The sequence below is a fragment of the Ictalurus furcatus genome, chromosome 10 (genome assembly GCF_023375685.1).
Source record: "Ictalurus furcatus strain D&B chromosome 10, Billie_1.0, whole genome shotgun sequence".
In the NCBI taxonomy this organism is placed as follows: domain Eukaryota; kingdom Metazoa; phylum Chordata; class Actinopteri; order Siluriformes; family Ictaluridae; genus Ictalurus; species Ictalurus furcatus.
In genome coordinates, this window is record NC_071264.1 from 29,585,070 (window position 1) to 29,607,040 (window position 21,971).

At 39.5% G+C, this 21,971-nt stretch overlaps 2 protein-coding genes across 2 annotated transcripts; one reads left to right on the forward strand and one right to left on the reverse strand.

Annotated features, from left to right (window-relative positions):
- Positions 1 to 4,335: 4,335 nt before the first annotated feature.
- LOC128613327 (zinc finger protein 709-like) lies at positions 4,336 to 11,835 on the reverse strand. The gene is made up of 3 exons (XM_053633992.1): positions 11,331 to 11,835; positions 7,873 to 8,239; positions 4,336 to 5,529 (listed from the first exon to the last, which is right to left on the reverse strand). Exons 2-3 carry the CDS (start codon positions 7,933 to 7,935, stop codon positions 4,336 to 4,338), a joined length of 1,257 nt encoding a protein of 418 aa, XP_053489967.1. The 5' UTR covers positions 7,936 to 8,239; positions 11,331 to 11,835.
- A 5,416-nt stretch (positions 11,836 to 17,251) lies between these two features.
- On the forward strand, positions 17,252 to 21,961 carry slc7a6os (solute carrier family 7 member 6 opposite strand). Its single transcript, XM_053634369.1, has 5 exons — positions 17,252 to 17,548; positions 19,398 to 19,694; positions 19,807 to 20,013; positions 20,413 to 20,545; positions 21,225 to 21,961. The coding sequence occupies exons 1-5, from the start codon at positions 17,366 to 17,368 to the stop codon at positions 21,344 to 21,346; spliced, it is 942 nt and encodes a 313-aa protein (XP_053490344.1). The 5' UTR covers positions 17,252 to 17,365; the 3' UTR covers positions 21,347 to 21,961.
- Positions 21,962 to 21,971: the final 10 nt, after the last annotated feature.

The window sequence follows — 21,971 nt, forward strand, 5'->3', positions numbered from 1 at the left end:
CCTCAAATTGGACCCATGACTAAGGACTTTTTCTCCTTCCTACCATAGGCCCCATTCAGCCTCATTGCTTTGGTCACTGTGAGTCTCTTGTAGCAAAATCACACCTATATCTTTTAACTGTACAATCTCTGAAAGTAACCTATTCTTTCTCCCATCCCTCATCCCATTAACATTTTGGGATCCCACCCACAAAGACTTCCATGAGAAAAAGGGAGATAAAGAAAGAAAAAGTACAGAAAAGGAAGAAATTAGTCATCATGATGTTGGCATTTTCCCTTTGCTATTCCTCTTACTATTCTTTCGTTCCCTGTTTGTTTTCCTTGTCTAATATATAATTTTCATTTTTGAACCAATCCTTTGAAGGATTTTTGTTGGTTAAAGCAAGCACAATTTTGCTTTTTTTCTTATTGTTTGTATTTATACTCCGGTTTCCTCCCCAAGTCCAAAGACATGCATGGTAGGCTGATTGGCGTGTCTAAAGTGCCCGTAGTGTATGGGTGTGTGACTGGGACAGGGAGTAAGTGCAGGATCAATAGTCTTTATTGACACACTAAAGTCAATGTCAAAGGAAACGGGGTCAAAACATAAACTAGATTTGAGGCGTGAAACTTAGAACAAGACTTTGAAACAATATCTATACATTAACCCGTTTTAAATCTATACTCATCTATCGTTTAGCTCTGGCATAAAACAAGAAACTAGACATAGAAGTCATTTAACTAAGGCTATGGCATGGAACAAGAAACTAGACATGGAAGACTATTGCATGGAACATCACGTTCGCCTCACACCTCCAGGGTCCGGGGTTTGATTCCCGCTGGGGCCATGTGTGTGTGGAGTTTGCATGTTCTCTCCGTGCTGCGGGGGTTTCCTGCGGGTACTCCGGTTTCCTCCCCCAGTCCAAAGACATGCATGGTAGGCTGATTGGCGTGTCTAAAGTGTCCATAGTGTGTGAGTGTGTATGTGATTGTGCCCTGCGATGGACTGGCACCCTGTCCAGGGTGTACCCTGCCCTGTGCCCGATGTTCCCTGGGATAGGCTCCAGGTTCCCTCGCGACCCTGAAGAAGGAGTAAGCGGTAGAAAATGGATGGATGGATGGATGGCATGAAACACGAAACCAGAGCAGAACATAGAAGCATTACTGTATGGCACCATTACACCAATCCGTCTATACATTAACTAGACCCGATCCGCGAAACATGAAAACAAACATGTAACCTATAATAAAGCGCGAAGTGCGCAGCAACGCGAGGGCTTTAAATAACTAATGACATTTACCTTAAATGCCTACCGCTGGTAAGAATCGAACACACCCTCACACCTCCGACAATAACTTAACAGGGAGGGGACAGAACAGACTGCTCGGCGGTCCTGGCCCCCTATGTAACCTGTCCTTCGCTGCATCAGGAAACAGGGTGGCCTCCGCTGGGCAGCAGGCAGGCAGAGCACCACCTGCACCAGGCGATGTCCACTGCAGGGCTGGAGCTCGAGGCAACGTCCTCAGCGGGGCTGGAATGCTGGGCGACATCCTCTGCGGGGCTGGAGCTCGGAGAGACGTCCGCAGCGGGGCTGGAGCTCGGAGAGACGTCCGCAGCGGGGCTGGAGCTCGGAGAGACGTCTTCGGCAGGACAAGACAGCGGGACGGCTTCCTCGGCGGGACAGGACAGCGGGACAGGACAGCGGTCCTGGCCTGGTTGACCTCAGGCTGGAGCTCCGGAGCTGAGACCTCCCCGTAGGTCTCCAGCTGGAGCTCCGAGGTCGCCAAGTTGATCTTGGGCTGGAGCTGTGCAGCTGAGACTTCCCCATAGGTCTCTAGCTGGAGCTCCGAGGTCGCGAAGGTGATCTCGAGCTGGAGCTCCGGAGCTGAGACCTCCGCGGACGTCTCAGGCGGGAGCTCCGAGGTCGCCAAGTTGACCTCGGGCTGGAGCTCCGGAGCTGAGACCTCCCCGTAGGTCTTCAGCTGGAGCTCTGAGGTCGCCTGGTTGACCTCAGGCAGGAGCTCCGAGGTCGCCATGTTGACCTCAGGCGGGAGCTCTGGAGCTTAGACCTCCCCGTAGGTCTTAGTCAGAGCTCTGTGGTCGCCATGTTGATCTCAGGCTGGAGCTCCGGAGCTGAGACCTCCCCGTAGGTCTCCAGCTGGAGCTCCGAGATCGCCAAGTTGATCTCGAGCTGGAGCTCCGGAGCTGAGGCTTCCCTGTAGGTCTCTAGCTGGAACTCCGAGGTCGGCGTTTTGACCTTGGGCAGGAGCTCCGGAGCTGAGACCTCACCATAGATCTCAAGCTGGAGCTCTGAGGTCGTCTGGTTGACCTCAGATGGGAGCTCCGAGGTCGCAAAGTTGACCTCAGGCTGGAACTCCAGAGCTGAGACCTCCCCGTAGCTTGATAGTGTAGCACAGTTCGTGAGAGAATTCATGATGCGGTTCAGTGTAGGAATTACTTTTATGTGAAATTGTTATTTCACATAAAAGCTATTATGATGTAGCTGTAGTATGATGCATTATTCTCATCTAGTACTAACTGTAAATATTAGTTTTATATACTGTACATTTATCAAAAATATAATAATACAAAGTAATTTAAGTCATAAACATTTATATTTATAAATGGACGACTCCTGTCGTCCATGCGCACTTAAAGCACGTGCGCTCTCCGTGCACGTCGTCGCCGCAGCGCCATCTGCCGGCGAGATCGTGACAGTATGTGATTGTGCCCTGCGGTGGATTGGCACCCCGTCCAGAGTCCATGCTCGCTAGGGATGGGCCACAGGTTCCCCGCAACCTTGTAGGTTAAGCAGTATAGAAAATGGATGGATGGATGGATGTTTGTATACAATATAAACTACATATACTAGAGATGTTAACAGACATCAGAAAATAGAGTAAATAAAAATATTTGTATGATAACAGTTTTTATATTGTAGATTTATTGCTGGAACCATTGTTGCAAGTACTTTACTGTGAAATTACAGTACAACTGTAAAATGGAAAAACATTATCAAAACTGTGAAATTAAACAGTAAATGGCTGGAAACACTGCTGCCAGTATTTTGCTGTAAATTTACTGGTAAATTATTTACAGTCACTTTGGATAAAAGTGCCTGCTAAATAAATAAATATAAATGTTTATGACTTAAATTACTTTGTATTATTATATTTTTGGTTAATGTACAGTATATAAAACTAATATTTACAGTTAGTACTAGATGAGAATAATGCATCATACTACAGCTACATCATAATAGCTTTTATGTGAAATAACAATTTCACATAAAAGTAATTCCTATACTAACTGGCTCGTTAAAATACAATTGACCTTTTTCATGTGCTTTTTTCAGTAACAGAGTTTCTCCATGAGAGAAAAATACATGTTTGTCTGATTTTTAAAGGGAGGTAAAGAGACATTCAGGCATAAAACTATATTATTATTTGTCATGGACTGCAGTATTCTGTTGCATGGGACATTATTGCTTACTCTCTGGATTTTTCTCATTCATTTATTGATTCATTCCTTCCTTCATTCAATTCATCTTTGTTTCATTCATATATTTTTTTAAACTATTGCTGGCTTAGACAATAACTGTTTGTGTGTGCTTATATTGTAACTAACAAAACTTATCTTATGAAACACTAAAACTGGCCACATTTTTCAGTGGGACAAAGGCCCTATCCCAAATGGCAAACTTCATGTGCATGAGGTCCTCCAGAATAACAATGGTTCTACATGAGTGTGACCATGAAGTCCACAGAGCAACTGCTCTGCCTCCTCAATGCACTCTTCTGCTTAGCTTGTACACTGGACTACTACCTGACTGTCAAAGAGACATTAGATCCATAAACTTAAGTTAGAGGAAGACTGCAAAAACTCATAGTGCCATTTCAAACAAGAAAGATATACTTTAAGGACAATCATGCTGTTATATAACAATATGTTTGACACGTTTCATGTTTATGTATTCTATAGGACAATATCACCACAATATAACCCTAACCCAGAACAATATCATTTATAATTATTTGTCTATATTCTTAACCATTTTTTTATAGCAACACACAGGAACATACAGAAAAATAGGGAACAATGGGATAATCACTACATTAGCTTTAACCTCCCTTTGTATCTAACACACTAATCCAACCAAGTCTCATTTAAAATACATGCTTCTAACAGCATCTGCAAAGCTTGAAATAATTTGCCTAGATACAAAAAAAATGTGGACTTTTCACCTTAATCCGCATTGTAACCTAGCAATCAAAAAATGTTTTTCACATTTACAAAACTATACAGCTTTTTTTTTTTATAGGAATGGGCTAAACTAAACACAATGTTTTAATTTGACTAATTCACGTCAAGATCTGATGGCTTTATGTCAGAGCACTTGTGTGTCCTTAATGATCTTGAACGAGTATAGCTCCGCCCACATTGTCCACAAAAGTACGGCTTCTGTCCTGTATGACTCTGTTGGTGGCTGCGGAGGGCACTCTGGTCACAAAAACTTTTCCCACACTGTCCACAGTGATACGGCTTCTCTCCTGTGTGAACGCGAACGTGTATTTGGAGATGACTCTGACGCGTAAAGCTCTTTCCACATTGTCCACAGTGATACGGCTTCTCTCCTGTGTGAATGCGCTCGTGTATTTGGAGATTACTCTGACAAGTAAAACTCTTCCCACACTGTCCACAATGATACGGCTTCTCTCCTGTGTGAACGCGCTCGTGTATTTGGAGACAACTCTCCCGAGTAAAGCTCTTCCCACACCATCCACAGTAATATGGCTTCTCTCCTGTGTGAATGCGCTTGTGTATTTGGAGATGACTCTGACGCATAAAGCTCTTCCCACACTGTCCACAGTGATACGGCTTCTCTCCTGTGTGAATGCGCTCGTGTATATGGAGACTACTTCGACGCATAAAGCTCTTCCCACACTGTTCACAGTGATACGGCTTCTCTCCTGTGTGAATGCGCTCGTGTATTTTGAGACTACTTTGACGTGTAAAGCTCTTCCCACACCGTTCACAGTGACACGGCTTCTCTCCTGTGTGAATGCGCTCATGTCGTTGGAGACTACTCTGACAAGTAAAACTCTTCCCACACTGTCTACAGTGATACGGCTTCTCTCCTGCGTGAATGCGCTCGTGTATTTGGAGACTACTCTGACGTGTAAAGCTCTTCCCACACTGTTCACAGTGATACGGCTTCTCTCCTGTGTGAACGCGCTCGTGTCGTTGGAGACTACTCTGACAAGTAAAACTCTTCCCACACTGTCCACAGTGATACGGCTTCTCTCCTCTGTGAATGCGCTCGTGTATTTGGAGACTACTCTCATGAGTAAAACTTTTCCCACACTGTCCATAGTGATACGGCTTCACTCCTGTGTGAATGTGCTCATGTATTTGGAGATTATTCTGACGTGTAAAGCTCTTCCCACACTGTCCACAGTGATACGGCTTCTCTCCTGTGTGAATGCGCTCGTGATCTTTGAGATGATGACTTTTAGTAAAACTCTTCCCACAGTCTGAGCAGTGGTACATCTGAAAAACAATAAAATTATTCAAGATGCTTAAATAATAGTAGATTTTGTCTCAATGTGTTAAAAGAATTGTTTTCTGTAATATGGCTTGACCACCAAATTACCCACCTTTAATAACTGTAACAGCTTTGTAATTTTAGATTTGTAACGTAATTCCATCGACTGCAGCCCAATTTTACTAATGCCAAACCTACTGTTACTGATCATTTTTTAGATGAACAAGACAGTTGACCTAACTTACACATGATTTCTCATCACTAATCACACAGAAATATTAATCTAGATCTTTGTATTAGTGCTGCAACAACTAATCGATAAAATTGATAATAATCGATTATGAAAATCATTGTCAACGAATCTCATTATCGATTAGTTGATCTGCACGAGGTGCATTTACTCATTACGTTACTTCTGTTCCGAAAACACGCTTCGGGGAGTAAATACTAAAGCTGTGTCCCGAATGAAGTACTGTACACTTACACTATGCACTGTGTACTCTACCGTCTAGTGTGTGGATTTTAGAAAGGTAATATAACCTCAAATGTATCACTAGCGGTTTTTACTAACCGGAAGTGTAAACCGCTTCCTAGTCGACGACGCATGACGTCATACGGACGTAACGCGACGCCGCTAGCTTTAGCCTAATACCCAGAGTCACCGACACTGACTTTCTTCAGCTTACTGTTTATCAACGTTACCTTTTAATCCCAACATGACCTCAGTCTCCATCAGACAGAGCCGAAATCGTCACGAGACTGAGGAAGAAAATCCTCTAAGGCAGGGGTGCATTTTATATTAAACACCGCGGAGATCAAACAGTGCTGCACCAGCACCAACTTATGTTTATATCCGAAATGCTCCACTGTGTGTAAGGGGCAGGGGAAACTGGTGCGAGCTGCTTAAAAGGTTTAGTTTAATTTAAGTTTATTGTCATTATATGTTGTATTATGAAAATAATCGTTAGTTGCAGCCCTACTTTATATGTTTATAAAATTCAGATACAAGCTATACAAAGATGACCTTGCTCTGGGGGTCAATGTAATTTTTTTCAAGCTGAAGCACTGAATGTGTTTAGACTCTGGAAAATCAACATGTAACTTTGTGTTTCCAAATACAAATGGATTACAGCATTATTGTAATCAACATACATTCTCTGTTAAAGTAATCTTACTATTATTCAGGTGTGTTATAGTTATAGCTCGTGCCACATGCATGCTTCTTAAAATTCCAGTAATGCCGCATCCCTGGGGACTTGTATGATTGTCGCTAGGCTTGTGTGATATAATCAGTCCGAGTTTCTTGTGACTGTTGCAGCCAAAAATGCTTCATTTTGATGAGGCTTTTTTTTTTTAAAAAATTCAATGAGTTTTTTGTACTTTTTTCTGCAGATAACTGGAAAATTGGTGAAATTGTTTTCAGGGGTGTTTGTTGGTAAATGAGAGCTTTTAGCTGTACTCCTGTTCGACACATGTGAATTGAAGAGGGATTTGACTGAACGCTGATGTCCCATGATGAATCTTGGCCCAAATCTGCAGACAATGTGCTGTAATTTAGAAAAATTGCAAGCTCCTCCCAATATTTTTGTGGGCAATTATTATTAGAATTACTCAAATAATCTTGAAACTGGAGAAATCATTATAAGTTGCATTTTCACTTGAATTTGGGGAAACCACTTGAAGCATGCATTGTGTTGAACTATTTGAATTGCTTTTGTTTGATTTGTTCATTGCAAACAGCTGAAAATTTGTCAATTTTGACAATAAACCCATTTTACCATGGGGCTTGAATCATTTTGATTGAAACCACAGATGTATCTGAAACAACACTGACGCCAAACTTTTGAACAATGATGAATACTTTTGTGAATTGCTACGAAACTATAAACATTAGTTTTGAACTTGTTTATTCTATCATGCAACAACCAGCAACACATTTATAGCATTTATTCCTCAGCATTGAAAAAATCTCTTTCATTCCCAAAGATATAATATTATGAATAATCAGCATTTACTGAGCAGAATGGTTGGTGGGTGTTGTAAATTACCCCTTTGCTGCCAGATATTTGCCATTGATGTATGACAAACAATATCAAAAGATAATAAAATTCAGACCTCGATTCATGTACTTAAATAAAATGTTTGATACATTTAGTAAATTTCCCATATTATATTCAAATGCCAACTTTACCAAGACGTGGTGACAACATTGTCATCATCAGAGTGTGCTGTGTTTGCTGGGAAGTGTTCTGCTTGTTGTATATAGTGTTGTAATGGTTATTTAATTATCAACAAGTTCTCAGAGTTTAAAAACGAAAAGAGAAATCAGACACATGACTAAAGTTTACCTTTGAGCCAGTAGCAGCAGGAGTCTGTGGAGATTTTCCTGAAGAGCGTCGTCTGGATTTCATTATAAGAGGTGTAAAGAATCAGGACACTGGAAGGAAAAATACAGAGATTCATGACTCCAGAACTCCAGCTATATTTAATTGATCGTGGTAATGGTTTACGCTTTAAAAGTAACTTATAAGAGAAACGTGTTAAAAACGTGTTAAGTAGAAAGTATTTACCTCAGGAAAACTCACTCGCTGTCTGGAGATCCTCTCAGCAGGGACGACCGTTATGCGCGCGCTGGACACAAACCTCAGTTTATATGCCCTCTGCCAGGCTGTAGCGGTACGGCGCCCCTAAAGGGACATGGTGATGTAGCGCGAGCTGTGCACGCGAGTAACAATTAAAGTTTTGTGAAGTGTAAACAAAGTTTAGATCTTTTTTTATCATTTAAAAATCACATTTATATCACCACACTTGTGCTGTTAGTACCCTGGCATTAAAAAATAAGATAATATTATTGCCTATTAGTGTATTGAAAAATTGTGGGAACGCATTTGTGGATTTTTAAAAATTTCGTTATTGGAGAAAATACTAATATAAAAATTATTCTTACAATAAGATTAATTTAATTTCACTTCATTTAATTTTACATTTCACTTATTTGCAGTGGATTTTCTAAGACAACACACTTATGATCATGTTGCTGCTAGAACATTGACCCATTGTTGAGTTGTCCTGTCTCTTGTCCTATCTGAAAGTCATAAAGATGACATTAGTGATTGCCCTTGACTAACTTACATATTTACAATATTTAAGAACTTAAATATTAATTAAAAACAACCGCAACATGGTCTTTAACCATGGTGGGTTAACAAGGCAGGTAAGGCTAACTGACCACATTAATCCTCAAATATTTGTGGATTTTTTTTCAACAACATTGATGCAGCTGTATATACATACTACATTCACATGTCTGTGTGTTATATAAACATTTTAAATCAATGCATTTATTGGCTACTAATTTCCAAAAATCGCAGTTCTGTCGCTCTAACTCTATCTTCTTCTTCTTTTTGTTTTAATGGCGGTTGGCAAACCAACTAAAGGTGCATTACCGCCACCTACTGGACTGGAGTGTGGGCAGTAGATTGGCAGAAAAAATTAAATAAAATTATAATAATGTTCTGATTTAATCCCCCAAAAAACAATATTATCAGCAGACGTACTGGAGAACCGATCTAAAAGGATAAACAAAAAAACTGATAAACAAACAGAAAACTAATAAAATGTAAAGACAGAAAATGTGCTTAGTTATAAATAAATCATTTAATATAAAAAAAATAGATATTATAATAAGTTCATAAAATATAAATAAAATGATAAATGAAACAATGTTTAATTACTATAGGTTGCTTTTAATATCAATTTGCCATTACGCTTACTTCACTATTTCCTTAGAAATCTATTAGCCTTTTTCCAAATATGGATCATTTTTGTGTTAATCTACTTTTAATCAGGTCTATTGTTAAAAATATCTAAAAATAAATATTTTATGCTTGTTTATTTATCAATTAACCAACAGTATTTGTCATTGCTATTATTTTAATTCAATTAATAGTGACCATGAGCAGAGCGCTTACATTTAACTGTTTATGACAGACTTCCAGATTAAAGCTCAAACAAAAAAAGATTGGTATCTGGATCGGTTTCGGTCGTAAAAATCCTGATCGGCGCATCAGTAATGAACACCGTTAAACTAAAGCGCTTTGCATCTGACGGGTAAATGAACTCACCCAATCACATCCTATATGAGAATATTCAGATATCTACATAATATACACAGAGCGGTTCGAGAACTGACTCCAGCCCAGAACCATGACCGTGGAAAATGTCTAATAGTGTAGCTTTAAATATATTTAAAAGGAGCAGACTTCAAACACTGAACATTGATGTTTATTGTATTTGTTTACAAGATGGAACAGGTTAACGGTTGTTTTTTTTGCATACTTTCTGTAAAATTAACTAAAATATTAAATTTAGTTTATCGGAAGGTAAATTAATGCGTCATGGCTCACACTATGTTCCTAAATTCTGTCATAATTGACCAGCTCAAGTTTTCTCATGCCTACTTGTGTGTTATATTGTGGCACATTAATGTTACCATCTCTAAAAATAAAATAAAATAAAATCTTCAACTGTGCTCCTAAGTTTTTGTAATTATTATTAAAGAATTATTATCTTGTGTCTCTCCTCCTGTAAACACTGTTATTGACTTTTCTGCATTCGCCTGAATTGTTTTCATTTGGTTGCATATTGTTATATTTGATGAATATTTTCATTTGGTTGATGGCATTTTTACTTATCCTATATTTTGGGTACTATTTTATTTATGTTTTGTTTCTACGAGATGATGCACTTTAAGGATCAGTCTAATTTGATGCAAAGATTTAAAGATTAGCAGGAATGTAGCACAACACGGCGGTGAAAGCAGCGGTCTGTTTATTTAAATGTGAAAGTGCAGTAAACATATGTTGTCCCTAAAATCAATTAAATAATCGTGATAAATAATCGAGATCTCAATATTGATCAGAATAATCGGGATTATCATTTCGGCCATAATCGTGCGGCCCTACCATGTGCCCTTCCCGTCATTAACACATACCAGGTTTTTATCGTCTATAAATTCCTCTATTACTGATCCATTTATATTTGTGTTCTTACTCCCCCATATTCATGTTCTTTCCCTTTATTGATTAGGTTATATTTCACATCATTTCTTACAAAAGTTGCTACCCCTCCATCTTTACCCGTTTCCCTATCGTTTCTGATCGTGGTATATCTATAAATCACAAAGTCTAACCGTGGTTTTAACCACGTCTCTTGCACACACATTACATGAGGTTTATCTAACAGATCAGTCACAAACTTTTTGAATTCTTGTCCATTAGCTATAAGACTCCTGGAATTCCACTGCAATATAACTAGGATCATGAAGAGCTGCCAGTCCATGACGGAGAGTTAGATTCCTACAGTTAACATTTCTTCCACTCCTTCACAGTCCTTGGTGGAGGAATATATGGCCTGACCTCATGGCTCATATATCCTATGTACACCTTACATAGCAGTCTAGAGTCGTCAAACTTAATCATCACAGCCAAGCTGTCACAGTTCTATCCATTTCTAGTTGTTTTAAGACGTTCTGCTTCTAGTACTTTTGCCCCTGAGATATTGTCTTTTATTTTTTCCTCTGTAACACCTGTAGATATCCCTGAGATGACTCCTCGAACCCATTTTTATATCCAATCAACAAACTAAACTCTCTTACCATCTATTTAATTCAGTTGCATGGCTTTCCCTTGCTGGGCTTTATTTCTACAACTAATCAGTAGAGATCCACTTCTCAATATTTTAGCACTTTTGACGTCACCCAGTAGTTCGTCTATCGATTGTGTTAGCTGAACCGGACTCCACTCACCAAACGTTGTCCCTTCTTGAGATAATTTTATGATTACTTTGTGTTCCTCTTCCTGTTTTGTTGCTCGCTATCTGTTTCTTCTGTGTTAGATATTCTCTTTTCCTTTTTTCCCTTTTTCTCGATCGTAGTATTTTCCATACACTCCTATCTCTCCCGCCATCTTCTTCAAACCCCATCTCACTTCCTGATTCGTCACTTACTAATTCGTCACTTACTAATTCGTCACTTCCTGATTCGTCACTTCCTTCTGCCATCTCCTGCCCACTCCAGCCAACCAGAGCTTCACGTCCGGATCAGAACTATGCGCTGGGAACTGGCGTCATACCAAAATGCACCAATTAGAGCCAGGCTGCGTCACGACGTTTCATGGAGCGTCACGCCATCACGTGCTCAGATACGAGCATACAGCAGTTTTATTCACTTACTCTTTGGCTGTTTGGGTCAAAAGCCCGCAAATAACTTCCTGAAGTCTACATGAATCACGTGACGATCAAGCGTTTTGAACTTCCGGTGGCGCAACTGTCTCTCTCTCTCTCGCTCTCTCTCTCTCGCTCGGGACACTAGTGTACCGATAGCGCCATCTGTTGGTTTGGAAGAGGACGTTGCTTAGCTGCACTTATGAGAAAATCGCTTTCTGTTTGTTTGAGTCGAGCTTTCCTTTGCAAAGCAGATTGTGTTGGTTTGCGAAATGGTATATTTATTTGTTTAATTTTGGCACAAATTTAAGTCATTAGTTAAACCAGCCGCTCTTCCTGAACGGTTCCTGCACGGTTAATCTAGCCTCACATAAATAGGGGCGTGGCTTTTACACACTTAGTTTAACAGCAGCGAAAGCGAAAATCGAGCTTCGGCGAGCTCCTACACAACAAGCAAATAAACATTTATACAAACAAAACAATTGACAGTATTTATGAGTATACAGTCAACACGGTTTTATAACTTTTTGCATTTAAACAATTGCAAAATCAAGCAAGTTTAAAGAGACGTTGTAAAGCATTAAGCCAAATAAAACTACATTTACTAAAAACATCTTTTAAGTCCAATGAATTTGAAGTGCAGTTACTTTAAAATTCTACAGTAAAAGGAATTGAACTTTATTGTTGTCATGTCCACGCCATTGCGGAACTTCAATTCCCAGAATGCACCGCCGCCTACAAATATGGTGGAAGCCTTCCGGACTGTTTTGAGAGGGTTTGCTTGTCTACCAATTTGGAGAAAAAAAAAGAAAAAAAAACCGTTAAGACGAAATAAAAATATTCACGTTTTAGTATCATATTTTGACTTCCTCTGTGAAATTAACCATCGTAACTTTTAAAAAATGTATTTATGGTTAGATTTATAATAATAACAGCAGTAGCAATAACAACAACCATATAGTTTTTAAAAAATAGTTTCTTATGTTTTAATAAATGTATTTTTTTTTCAGCTTAATCCTTCACAACATGTATTAAAAGTTGATCTGTTTTGTAATTTTTTTAATGTGAACAATTATTTAAAAAAAAAAAACTTTTAGTCTGTAAACTCAGAAATGCTGTCAATTTCAACAGCAGGAAGTTGGTTAAAAAGGTCTTACCCAGTAACAGACTATACCAATGTTGAAAGAAATTCCAGAAATGATGAGGAAAAAGATGATTGAAATACATCAGTCTGGGAAGGGTTACACAGCTATTTCAAAGGCTCTGGGACTCCAAAGAACCACAGTGAGAACCGTTATCTCCACATGGAAAAACTCGGCACGGTAGTGAACCTTCCCAGAAGTGGCAGATCTTCTAAAATTCCTCCAAGAGCACAGCAACTACTCATCCAGGAAGTGACAAAAGAGTCAAGGACAACATCAAAGGAACTACAGGCATCTCTTACATCCATAAAGGTCACTGTTCATGACTCCACTATCAGACAGACACAGGGCAAAAATAGCATCCATGGAAGAGTGGCGAGATGAAAAACGCTAACCCAGATGAAGATCAAGGCTCATCTTAATTCTGCCAAAACACACCTTGATGATCCTCAAACCTTTTGGGAGAATGTCCTATGGATTGATGAGCTGGAAGACAGGGTCATGTTACATCTGAAGTAAACCAAACACAGAATTCCACAAAAAGAACATCATACCTACGGTCAAGCATGGTGGAGGAAGTGTGATGCTGTGGGGATGCTTTGCTGCTTCAGGGTCTGGGCAATTTGCAATAATTGAGGGAAACATGAATTCTGTTCTCTACCAGAAAATCCTAAAGGAGAATGTCCAGTCTTCAGTCCTTAAGTTGAAACTCAAGCACAACTGGATTATGCAGCAAGACAATGATTACGTTTACTTGGACAGCAGTAATCTAATTACTGACCTTATTCTGAGTAAGACAATATTGTGATTAAGGTGTTTACATGAGTTGCTTTTAGAATACTCCTTTCATGTACCCGTTTTACATGTTATAGAACATCGATTAATGGCACATGTCATTACGTCCCCACGCCGCCCGACGTTCCCGCCAGAATTTCATACAGTTGGCCTTTGTTATGGGACTATATACAGTTTTGGGTGTTTCATTTTTAATTTTACTAAAGATTCAAGTGCAGTTGATTATTTGTCATACTATACGTGCAAATAGACGACTGCTTGAAGTCGTGGTCTGCGTCCCAAACCATGTACTTACCTACTGTATAGTAGCCGAGATACATGTATTTCACCTATTATATATCAGGTAAGTATGGGGTTTCGGACGCAGCCGTGCTCTCTTGTTTGCCGTCAAACAGTTGAGCACTGCTTTGTGTGTACATGTCCTGTCGCAAAATGCGGTGAAAACTCCCACACGACGTTAATAGTGTGATTAAGGTTTTTACATGTCTGTAATACACGTCGATAATGCGACTAAAACAGGAATACGCCACGTCTTAATTAGATTTGTGTTTACTTCGAGTATGAATTTAGTCAGATTAAGCTAATAAAAAAATGCTGTTTACATGGTAGCTTCTTAATCAGAGTATTGTCTTAATCGGGTTAGTATTGGATTATTGTTGTCCATTTAAACCTACTGAATGATCCAAAGCATAGGAGTAAAAAAAAGCTAAATGAAAGTTTTGGAGTGGTCTAGTCAAAGTCCTGACTTGAATCCAATTGAGATGCTGTGGCAGGACCTTAAACAGGCAGTTCATGCTCAAAAACCCTCCAGTGTAGTTGAACTAAAGCAGTTCTGCAATGAAGAGTGGGCCACAGCACTGTGAAAGACTGATCTCCAGTTATCGGAAGCGTTTGGTTGCAGTTGTTGCTGCTAAAGTTGGCACAACCAAATTTTAAGTTTAAGGGGCAATAAATTTTTCATATGGGTGATAGGTGTTGGATTTTTTGCTTCAATAAAAAAGTAAATAAATAAAAACTGCATTGTGTGTTCACTCAGGTTGCCTTTGTTGTATTTCGTTTAAAGATCTAAAACTATTTAGTATGAGATATACACAAAAACAGAATAAAAATCACTGTATTGTACATCATTTCTGCTGGAGACAGGGTGTAGCACACAGTCTTCCACTACATTTGTTTTCAAGCAGAAGTGTCCTGTGTACCTCTCATGTACCTGCACAGGCTGTTTCAAACATTTGGTCTGCCAACGAAACTTATGAAAGAGTGGGTTGGGTAAACATGTTGCGACAAAGTTGCACAAATAAATGTTTACCTTCTGTTATTTTTATGCATGGTGATCTGTTGACCCAACTGAAGTAAACTTTGGCACCAAGAAGGCATGATATTGGTTGGATTAGAAATAGAAAAATGAAAGTGACATTCAATATATTTAAAGTCATGTGATACCAATGAAGACTTTAAACAATTAATTAAGGTACAGATAAATAAGAATAGCATTGTAAATGAGTTGAATTAAGCAACAATGTGCTTAAATATGAGTTATAGATATTTTTTTATTTAGTGAACCGAAATCATTTTCAGCCAGATAAGTAGTCAATATAAATCAATTTCCATAAGATATTCAGTAAATATAAATCAATTTCCCCCAGATATTTAGTATATTTAGATTACTTTTGCTCAGATACTTTAGTAAATATAAATCAGTTTTGCTTGTGAAATTAATTTGGATTTACTCAGTATTTTTGGACTGTATAACTCGTCATTTGGCATGCTATTACTAAACCCAACACATTTTAATTGTTGCTTTTATTACCATGCACTTAATTTTTTCAGTACTTTTTAATCAAAGTTGTAGTCCTTAAAATCTATTCAATTATATTACGTGTCACTTTGTTGCCATCATTTTTTTTAAGTAACCATTGGTCACATTTTTTACAGTGTATATTGTTTAGACCCTCCCCTGTAGCTCAGGTGGTCGAGCGAGTTGTCCACTAATCACTGGGTGCAGTTCAACCCCTGGCCCGCATTCTTCCACATGCTGAAGTGTCCTTGGGCAAGACGTTGAACTCCAAATTGCCCCCAATGGCAGGCTAGCACCGTGCATGGTAGCTCTACTGCCGTTGGTGTGTGTGTGTGTGTGTGTGTGTGTGTGTGGGTTAATAAGAACCATTGTAAAGCACTTTGTATAACCACTGCATGCTGCAGGGGTGTTCTCCGGTTTCCTCCCCCAGTCCAAAGACATGTATGGTAGAAAATGTACAGATGGATGGATTCTGTTTTTTTATTTTTGACACCAGTGTTGCATGCTTACATGGAAAACTAAGTGCTAATGGAACTATTTCACTCTATTTTTCATTGTGGCACCATCGTATGGGAGCACATATGAGGAAAGAAATGGCAAATGGGAAATTGTTTTAATTTTCATGTTTTAAATTGAATTTTGCCACAAAATACCTTCCATAGTAGAAGAAGATGATGGTGAAGATGATCCATGTTTACAATTACAGTCCATGTTCTGTATATCTATTGTCCTGTGTATTCATTGTTTTGCACTTGCCTCACACTGTTGTATATTTGCACTTTATGTAGCCTTGCGTACTGTTCTGTACTGTTCCAATGTATACAAGCTACTTAGAGGAATGACAGTAAAAACACACTTGACCTGATGATGAGCAGAAGGATGAGAGGATTTTAAAAAATTTTATAGAAAATTTGAAGAACAAAATTACGGTGGTCAACATAGCAGTGCATCTTATATGTGTGTGTGTGTGTGTGTGTGTGTGTGTGTGTGTATACATCAGTGTATTCTAGTGTCTTAAAGAAAGTAAGTTATTTGTCAGAATGCATTTGTTTGTTTGTTTTAAAAGTAGAACCAGAAACAGAAGAAGAAATGGGATCCTGTACATGTAGGGGTAGAAGGAAATGAAACTGTGGTTGAACTGGCAAAAAGATCTATAAAGCACGAAACAGTTGATATACAAGTAACATTAAGTAGAGCAGAGATTAAAACCATTATAAAGGGACACACATAAAATATGGCAGGAATACTGGGACACAACTGACACCGGATGACATCTATATACTATACAAAAACAAGTAGGCATGAGTGTGAGGCAGGGCAGGAACCCAAAGGAAGAGATGATAAATATGCGTCTTAGAATAGGTCGTGCTGGCTTAAATCTAGCATTACATAGAGTAGTACAACACCCCACTGGACTCTGCGCACACTGCAGTACACAAGAGACTGTAAAACACATTCTGTTAGACTGCAAAAGGTATGAGGAGGAAAGAACTGAGCTAGAGATGCAGATTGGAAAACAAAACATGACACTAGAGAACTTGCTGGGGAAAACACATGGAAAAGTGCACCGTCCCCTAATAAACTATCTGAAAAATACTGGGATAAGTGAGAGACTTTAGAAATTTAGTATGAATATATATTATATAGTTATTTATTTATTGTTATTATTAGTAATATATACATATATATATTCCTGCCAACCTGCTGCCCACACTCCAGTCCAGTAGGTGGCGGTAATGCACTTTGAGTTGGTTTGCCAACCGCCATTTAAACCAGAAGAAGAAGACGACGCGGAAGAGCAAGATCGCCGTCTGTGTTGTTGTCGTCGTGCCTTTATCCTGAAAGCGGTGTTTTCTCCCCCGAACACAGCGCGCCGTCAGCGTCATGGACCCTGGGACCACCATCCTGCGGGTGAAGCGGAAGAGAGGCACGGACCCCGCGGACGCGCTGCTACTGGCCTGTAAGCGGATCAGAGCCGAGTCCAGCGCTGAGCAGCCCGAACCCGAACCCGAGCACGCGCGCATCGAGAACTCCGTGTTTAAGCTCGTGGCCACGGTCGCCACACAGGTGATGCTAACTAGCCGATGTGCTAACTCCTTATCTATTTAGTCATTTAATCTTAACCGTGCACCGGCTGCGTACGATACCGTTTTATCAAGTCGCTAATCAGCTAGCTAGCTAGCTATCTAACTAGCTAACTAACAGCGGTGACAGTTGGGTTCTGTTCGCTAGTTTGCTAGCTAACTTTGCTAATTAGCCTCAGGTGTGAACTTTAGTTTGCTTCTAACTTGACAAGTAAATATAACGGTATTGTCTAGTTTATACACTGTATTTTACATTTTAACCCTTGGGCATCAATTAAGGAAAGTTACACATAGGTCCATAGAGGGGAAAAAAACTGCCCATGTCCAAAAATCATCATGAAAATATTTATGTATTTTTTTAAATTTTCCCTTTCACTGAAGTCGATTCCCCCCACCCCCAGCATCAGATCTGATCATAATCATAATCACCAAACATTCATTCTCTTTCAGAATTTTAACCCTTTAAATGTTGAACGTTTATATATATATATATATATATATATATATATATATATATATATATATAAAAAACAAAAAAAGCCATTATTTTCCATATACTAAATGCTAAGACTGGAATAAAGTTGGTGTGACGTCGGACGTTCGATATTCGCGGATAAGGGGAAATTAAGGGACCGTCTCTAAAGTTACACACATTGTTAAACACGTTTCTGACTACAATAGCATTTGAAGGGAATATTAGGGAAGGGAATATAACCAACTGTAAAATGTTCATCTAGATGTCAGCTATAATGCACACCTTTTTAGATTTGATATTTTATCAAATAAACTATTATATATATATATATAATTACCATGTAGTTCACTACAGAATGGTCCCATACACAAAATATAGCATAATTTAAAGCTCAATAGGATTTGAAGGATATGACTTAGTCACACATCCAACTGTAAAGTGTTCCTCTAGGTGTCAGCTATAACGCACACCTTTTAGATTTCTGATATTTAACCCTACAATGCATGAACCAAAAAAAAAACCTTCACGAATGCATAAAGGGGGTTCAAAATGACCCGAACTGGATTGAATGGTTTTCTTCAAAAAATAGATGTCCTATTAATGACATAATTATATAATATATATATATTCACACACACACATCTTCAGTACACACATACAGTACCAACCACAACTCTCATATCCACACACACACAACCTCACAATTCTATCTGCTTCATGTATTCAGCTGGTCCGCGGCACTCTAGAATGCAGCAGAATCAGAAAACAGGAAAAGCGTGGATTTTCCCCAGAGGCTAAACCTGAGGAGGATATTACACGTTTCAGAACTTTTTTTTTTTTTTACAAAAATCAATGTTTTGAAACCTTGTCAACGAAATAAAAGCAGATAAACACAGAACGCATGATTCGATGCTTAAACGTCACGGGGATTAAATATTGCGGTTTCAATGGGGACGTTTTTGTGAACCTCGTTTAGAATAGATTTATGAAAACAAATGAGGGTGAAATATTAAAATTCCAATAAAACTACACACCTTTTGCAAATTTTATTGCCGTTTCATTAACACAGAACAAATGATTTAAAAAAATAATAATAATAAAAGTCCATAAGGACGCACAGAGGTCATTTCTAATTTGGTAATACGGCAGAACACAGATTTGCTTCTTACGGTATGTAGGACTAGTTTTTGTGAAATGATCAAATTCTAATTTTAATAAATTAGAATACCTGCTTAGTTATCACTCACAGATACAAAAAAAAAGTGATATCACAGATTAAACTCTGAATCTTTGAGCGTTAAAGCTGTAAAATAAACACATCTCACGTTTTAACGCGTTCCGTGTGTTTTCTTTACAGGACGCCCCGGTGCAGAGACACGTGCGTGAAGCCCTGTCACGTCCACGTCTCGCGCACGCCCTGCGTCCGTCTCATGGCACCTCCAACAGGATCGTCGGCAACTTGCGCAGCGCCAAATGGAGCACCAGGCGAGAGGAGCGGTACCGGATCCTCTCCAGCCACCGCGCCGGGCTTCCTGCAGAACCTCGTAAAGGACGAGAACCCGCAGAGACGGACACGGAACCTCGTCTGGGAGACGTCCAGGTGTTCGATATCGTTCAGGAGGACGTCGAGGAGGACGAGAAGGATCCTGAGAAGGTAAGGAGGTTGGAAGTACGTGTGATGACGATGAGGAATTCTACTGTTGTTCTGGGTTTTTTGTTGTGTTTTTTTTTTTTTTTTAAATCGCTTCTCTGTCCGTCTCCTCCAGAATGTGAAGTCGGATCCCGAGGCCATTCTGTGTAACTCGGTGAAGATGGTACGTGAGAAGCTGAGCGTGTCGACTCACGGAGCCGGGACCGAACATCGTGAGAAGGAGGACGACTACGTTTATGATTTGTACTACCAGGAGACGGCCACGCCCGGCTGGATTCAGGACATCTTATCGGTCAGACCCTACACTGATGAAGGAGAGCTGGTGAGTGGAATTTAAAAAAAAAATGTATATAAAACCAGAAAACCGTCGCAGATTCTTTTAAGAAACAGCTGGACATCGTCTTACCGGTGTTATGACGTCATAACATTTAAGAACCAATCAGGATGTGGTATTCAAATGCAGATCATATATAAAAAAAGGTTTCCCAGAGGAGCTTGGAGTTGTGACTTGTATATATTCGTCGAGCGTTTATTTGTTATTTAATACATAAACACTTCTATGGTCTTCCACACCCGTGTAGGTGACTTTAACCTCGTCGAAGCGTCGCTGTTCTTTACCAAACTATTAATTAGCAGCTAATTAGCAGCAGCACGTCTTCATCCCAAAGAGAAGGTAGTTTCGAGGCTTCCGGAATCAAAGTAACGCGATTAAAATCCACAGGTACCTGAGGAGGTCGCTTGGGAGGAGGATGTGTACGAGGACGAGGACGATGAAAACGCCGAAAGCAACTGGAGGAACGATTACCCAGACGAGGAGGACAGCGACGGCGAGGGTAACGAAGAGCGCTACGGAGGTGCGTGCGTGGGTCGGGTTCTGTCCTGAGTAAACATTTACGTTTGGAGCTCACTTACATTTATTCATTTAGCAGATGCTTTTATCCAAAGCGACCTTACGAATGAGGAAATAGAAGCAAAATGTTGTTGCTCACAGGCTGCGTACGAACACGTGTTCATTTCTGGAAACTATCTCGCTCATGGCCATTTTTAAGATCATTGTGCCTTTAAAAAAACAAAACAAAACAAAACAAAAAAAACAACCCTAACTGACCAATCAAAAGGCAGATCATGATCACATGACCCTCAGGTACATAAGAGTCTGTAGGAATGCTGTAATCGTCTTGTTATCGTAAACGTCTTGTTATCTAAGAGGGGTGTTATTAATTTTGCAGGGTTAATGAACTGCTCCAGGAGCATGTCAGGAGAAACGAATATTCTGTTAATCTGTAAATAATTTGCAATCAGGGCTTTAAAGTTATGACTTTTATAAACGTTTCGTCATTCTCAGCACTAAGTGTAACTCCAGCCTCGCTACTCCGCGTCACGCTTCCTATCTTCACCTTCATGTTCTAGGCCTTAAAGCGTACTTCAGAACTTCTAGAACGCTACCTAAAAAGATATTTCGGCTCCTTGCGGATCTTAAGAGCGTCGTGTGAACATGCGTCGTTTTAATTCTGTATATTTTTATCCCTCCAGGTTGTTGGAGCGAGGAGCACTCGTACAGCCGGAGGAGCTGGGAGTGCTATCAGCGGGAGGTGATGAAGGAGTTTGACGAGAACGATGACGATGAGGACAGAGAAGAATACGATTCTGACTGAGACACTGACTGTGTGTGTGTGTGTGTGTGTGTGTGTGTTAGAGAGCGAGTTTTTACTCCCAGTATGATGCAGTGTTGTGTTTGTGTGCCAGTTGATGCGTATCTTGTGTTGTGTTAGAGATGCGTGATGTTGCCGTGTTTAGTGATTGATGTGCATGTTAGTGTGATGAGGTGTGTGTGTGATGTGTATAAACTCTCTCTCCCCCCCCCCCCCAAAAAAAAAGGGCAGTGGTGACTTCTTGTAAATATGTAGATGTGTATAAACCAAAATAAAAATGAAAGATTCCAAAATTCAGAAGTGTTTATTAACGTGCTGCAACATAAATGAAATGAAACATCTCTCCGCTGCACTTTATGAAAGTGAACAAGATTAAAATCAGTCTACTATATTATTATTTTTAGGTGTAAAGAATCCAGTGGTATAATGAAGTGTTTTTATATAGTTTCAGTCCTCTGAACAGCACGTGTCTGAAGAGAAGTTTGGTGATAAACCCTTTCATGCTGTGATCGCCTACAAAACCTGTTTTAAAAAACAAAAAAAAAAACACGTGATGACGTGAAACACGCCCCGCCGTGTCTGCTATTTTCCTCATCTTCATTTTTTTTTTTTTTAATAGTAGTGTTAG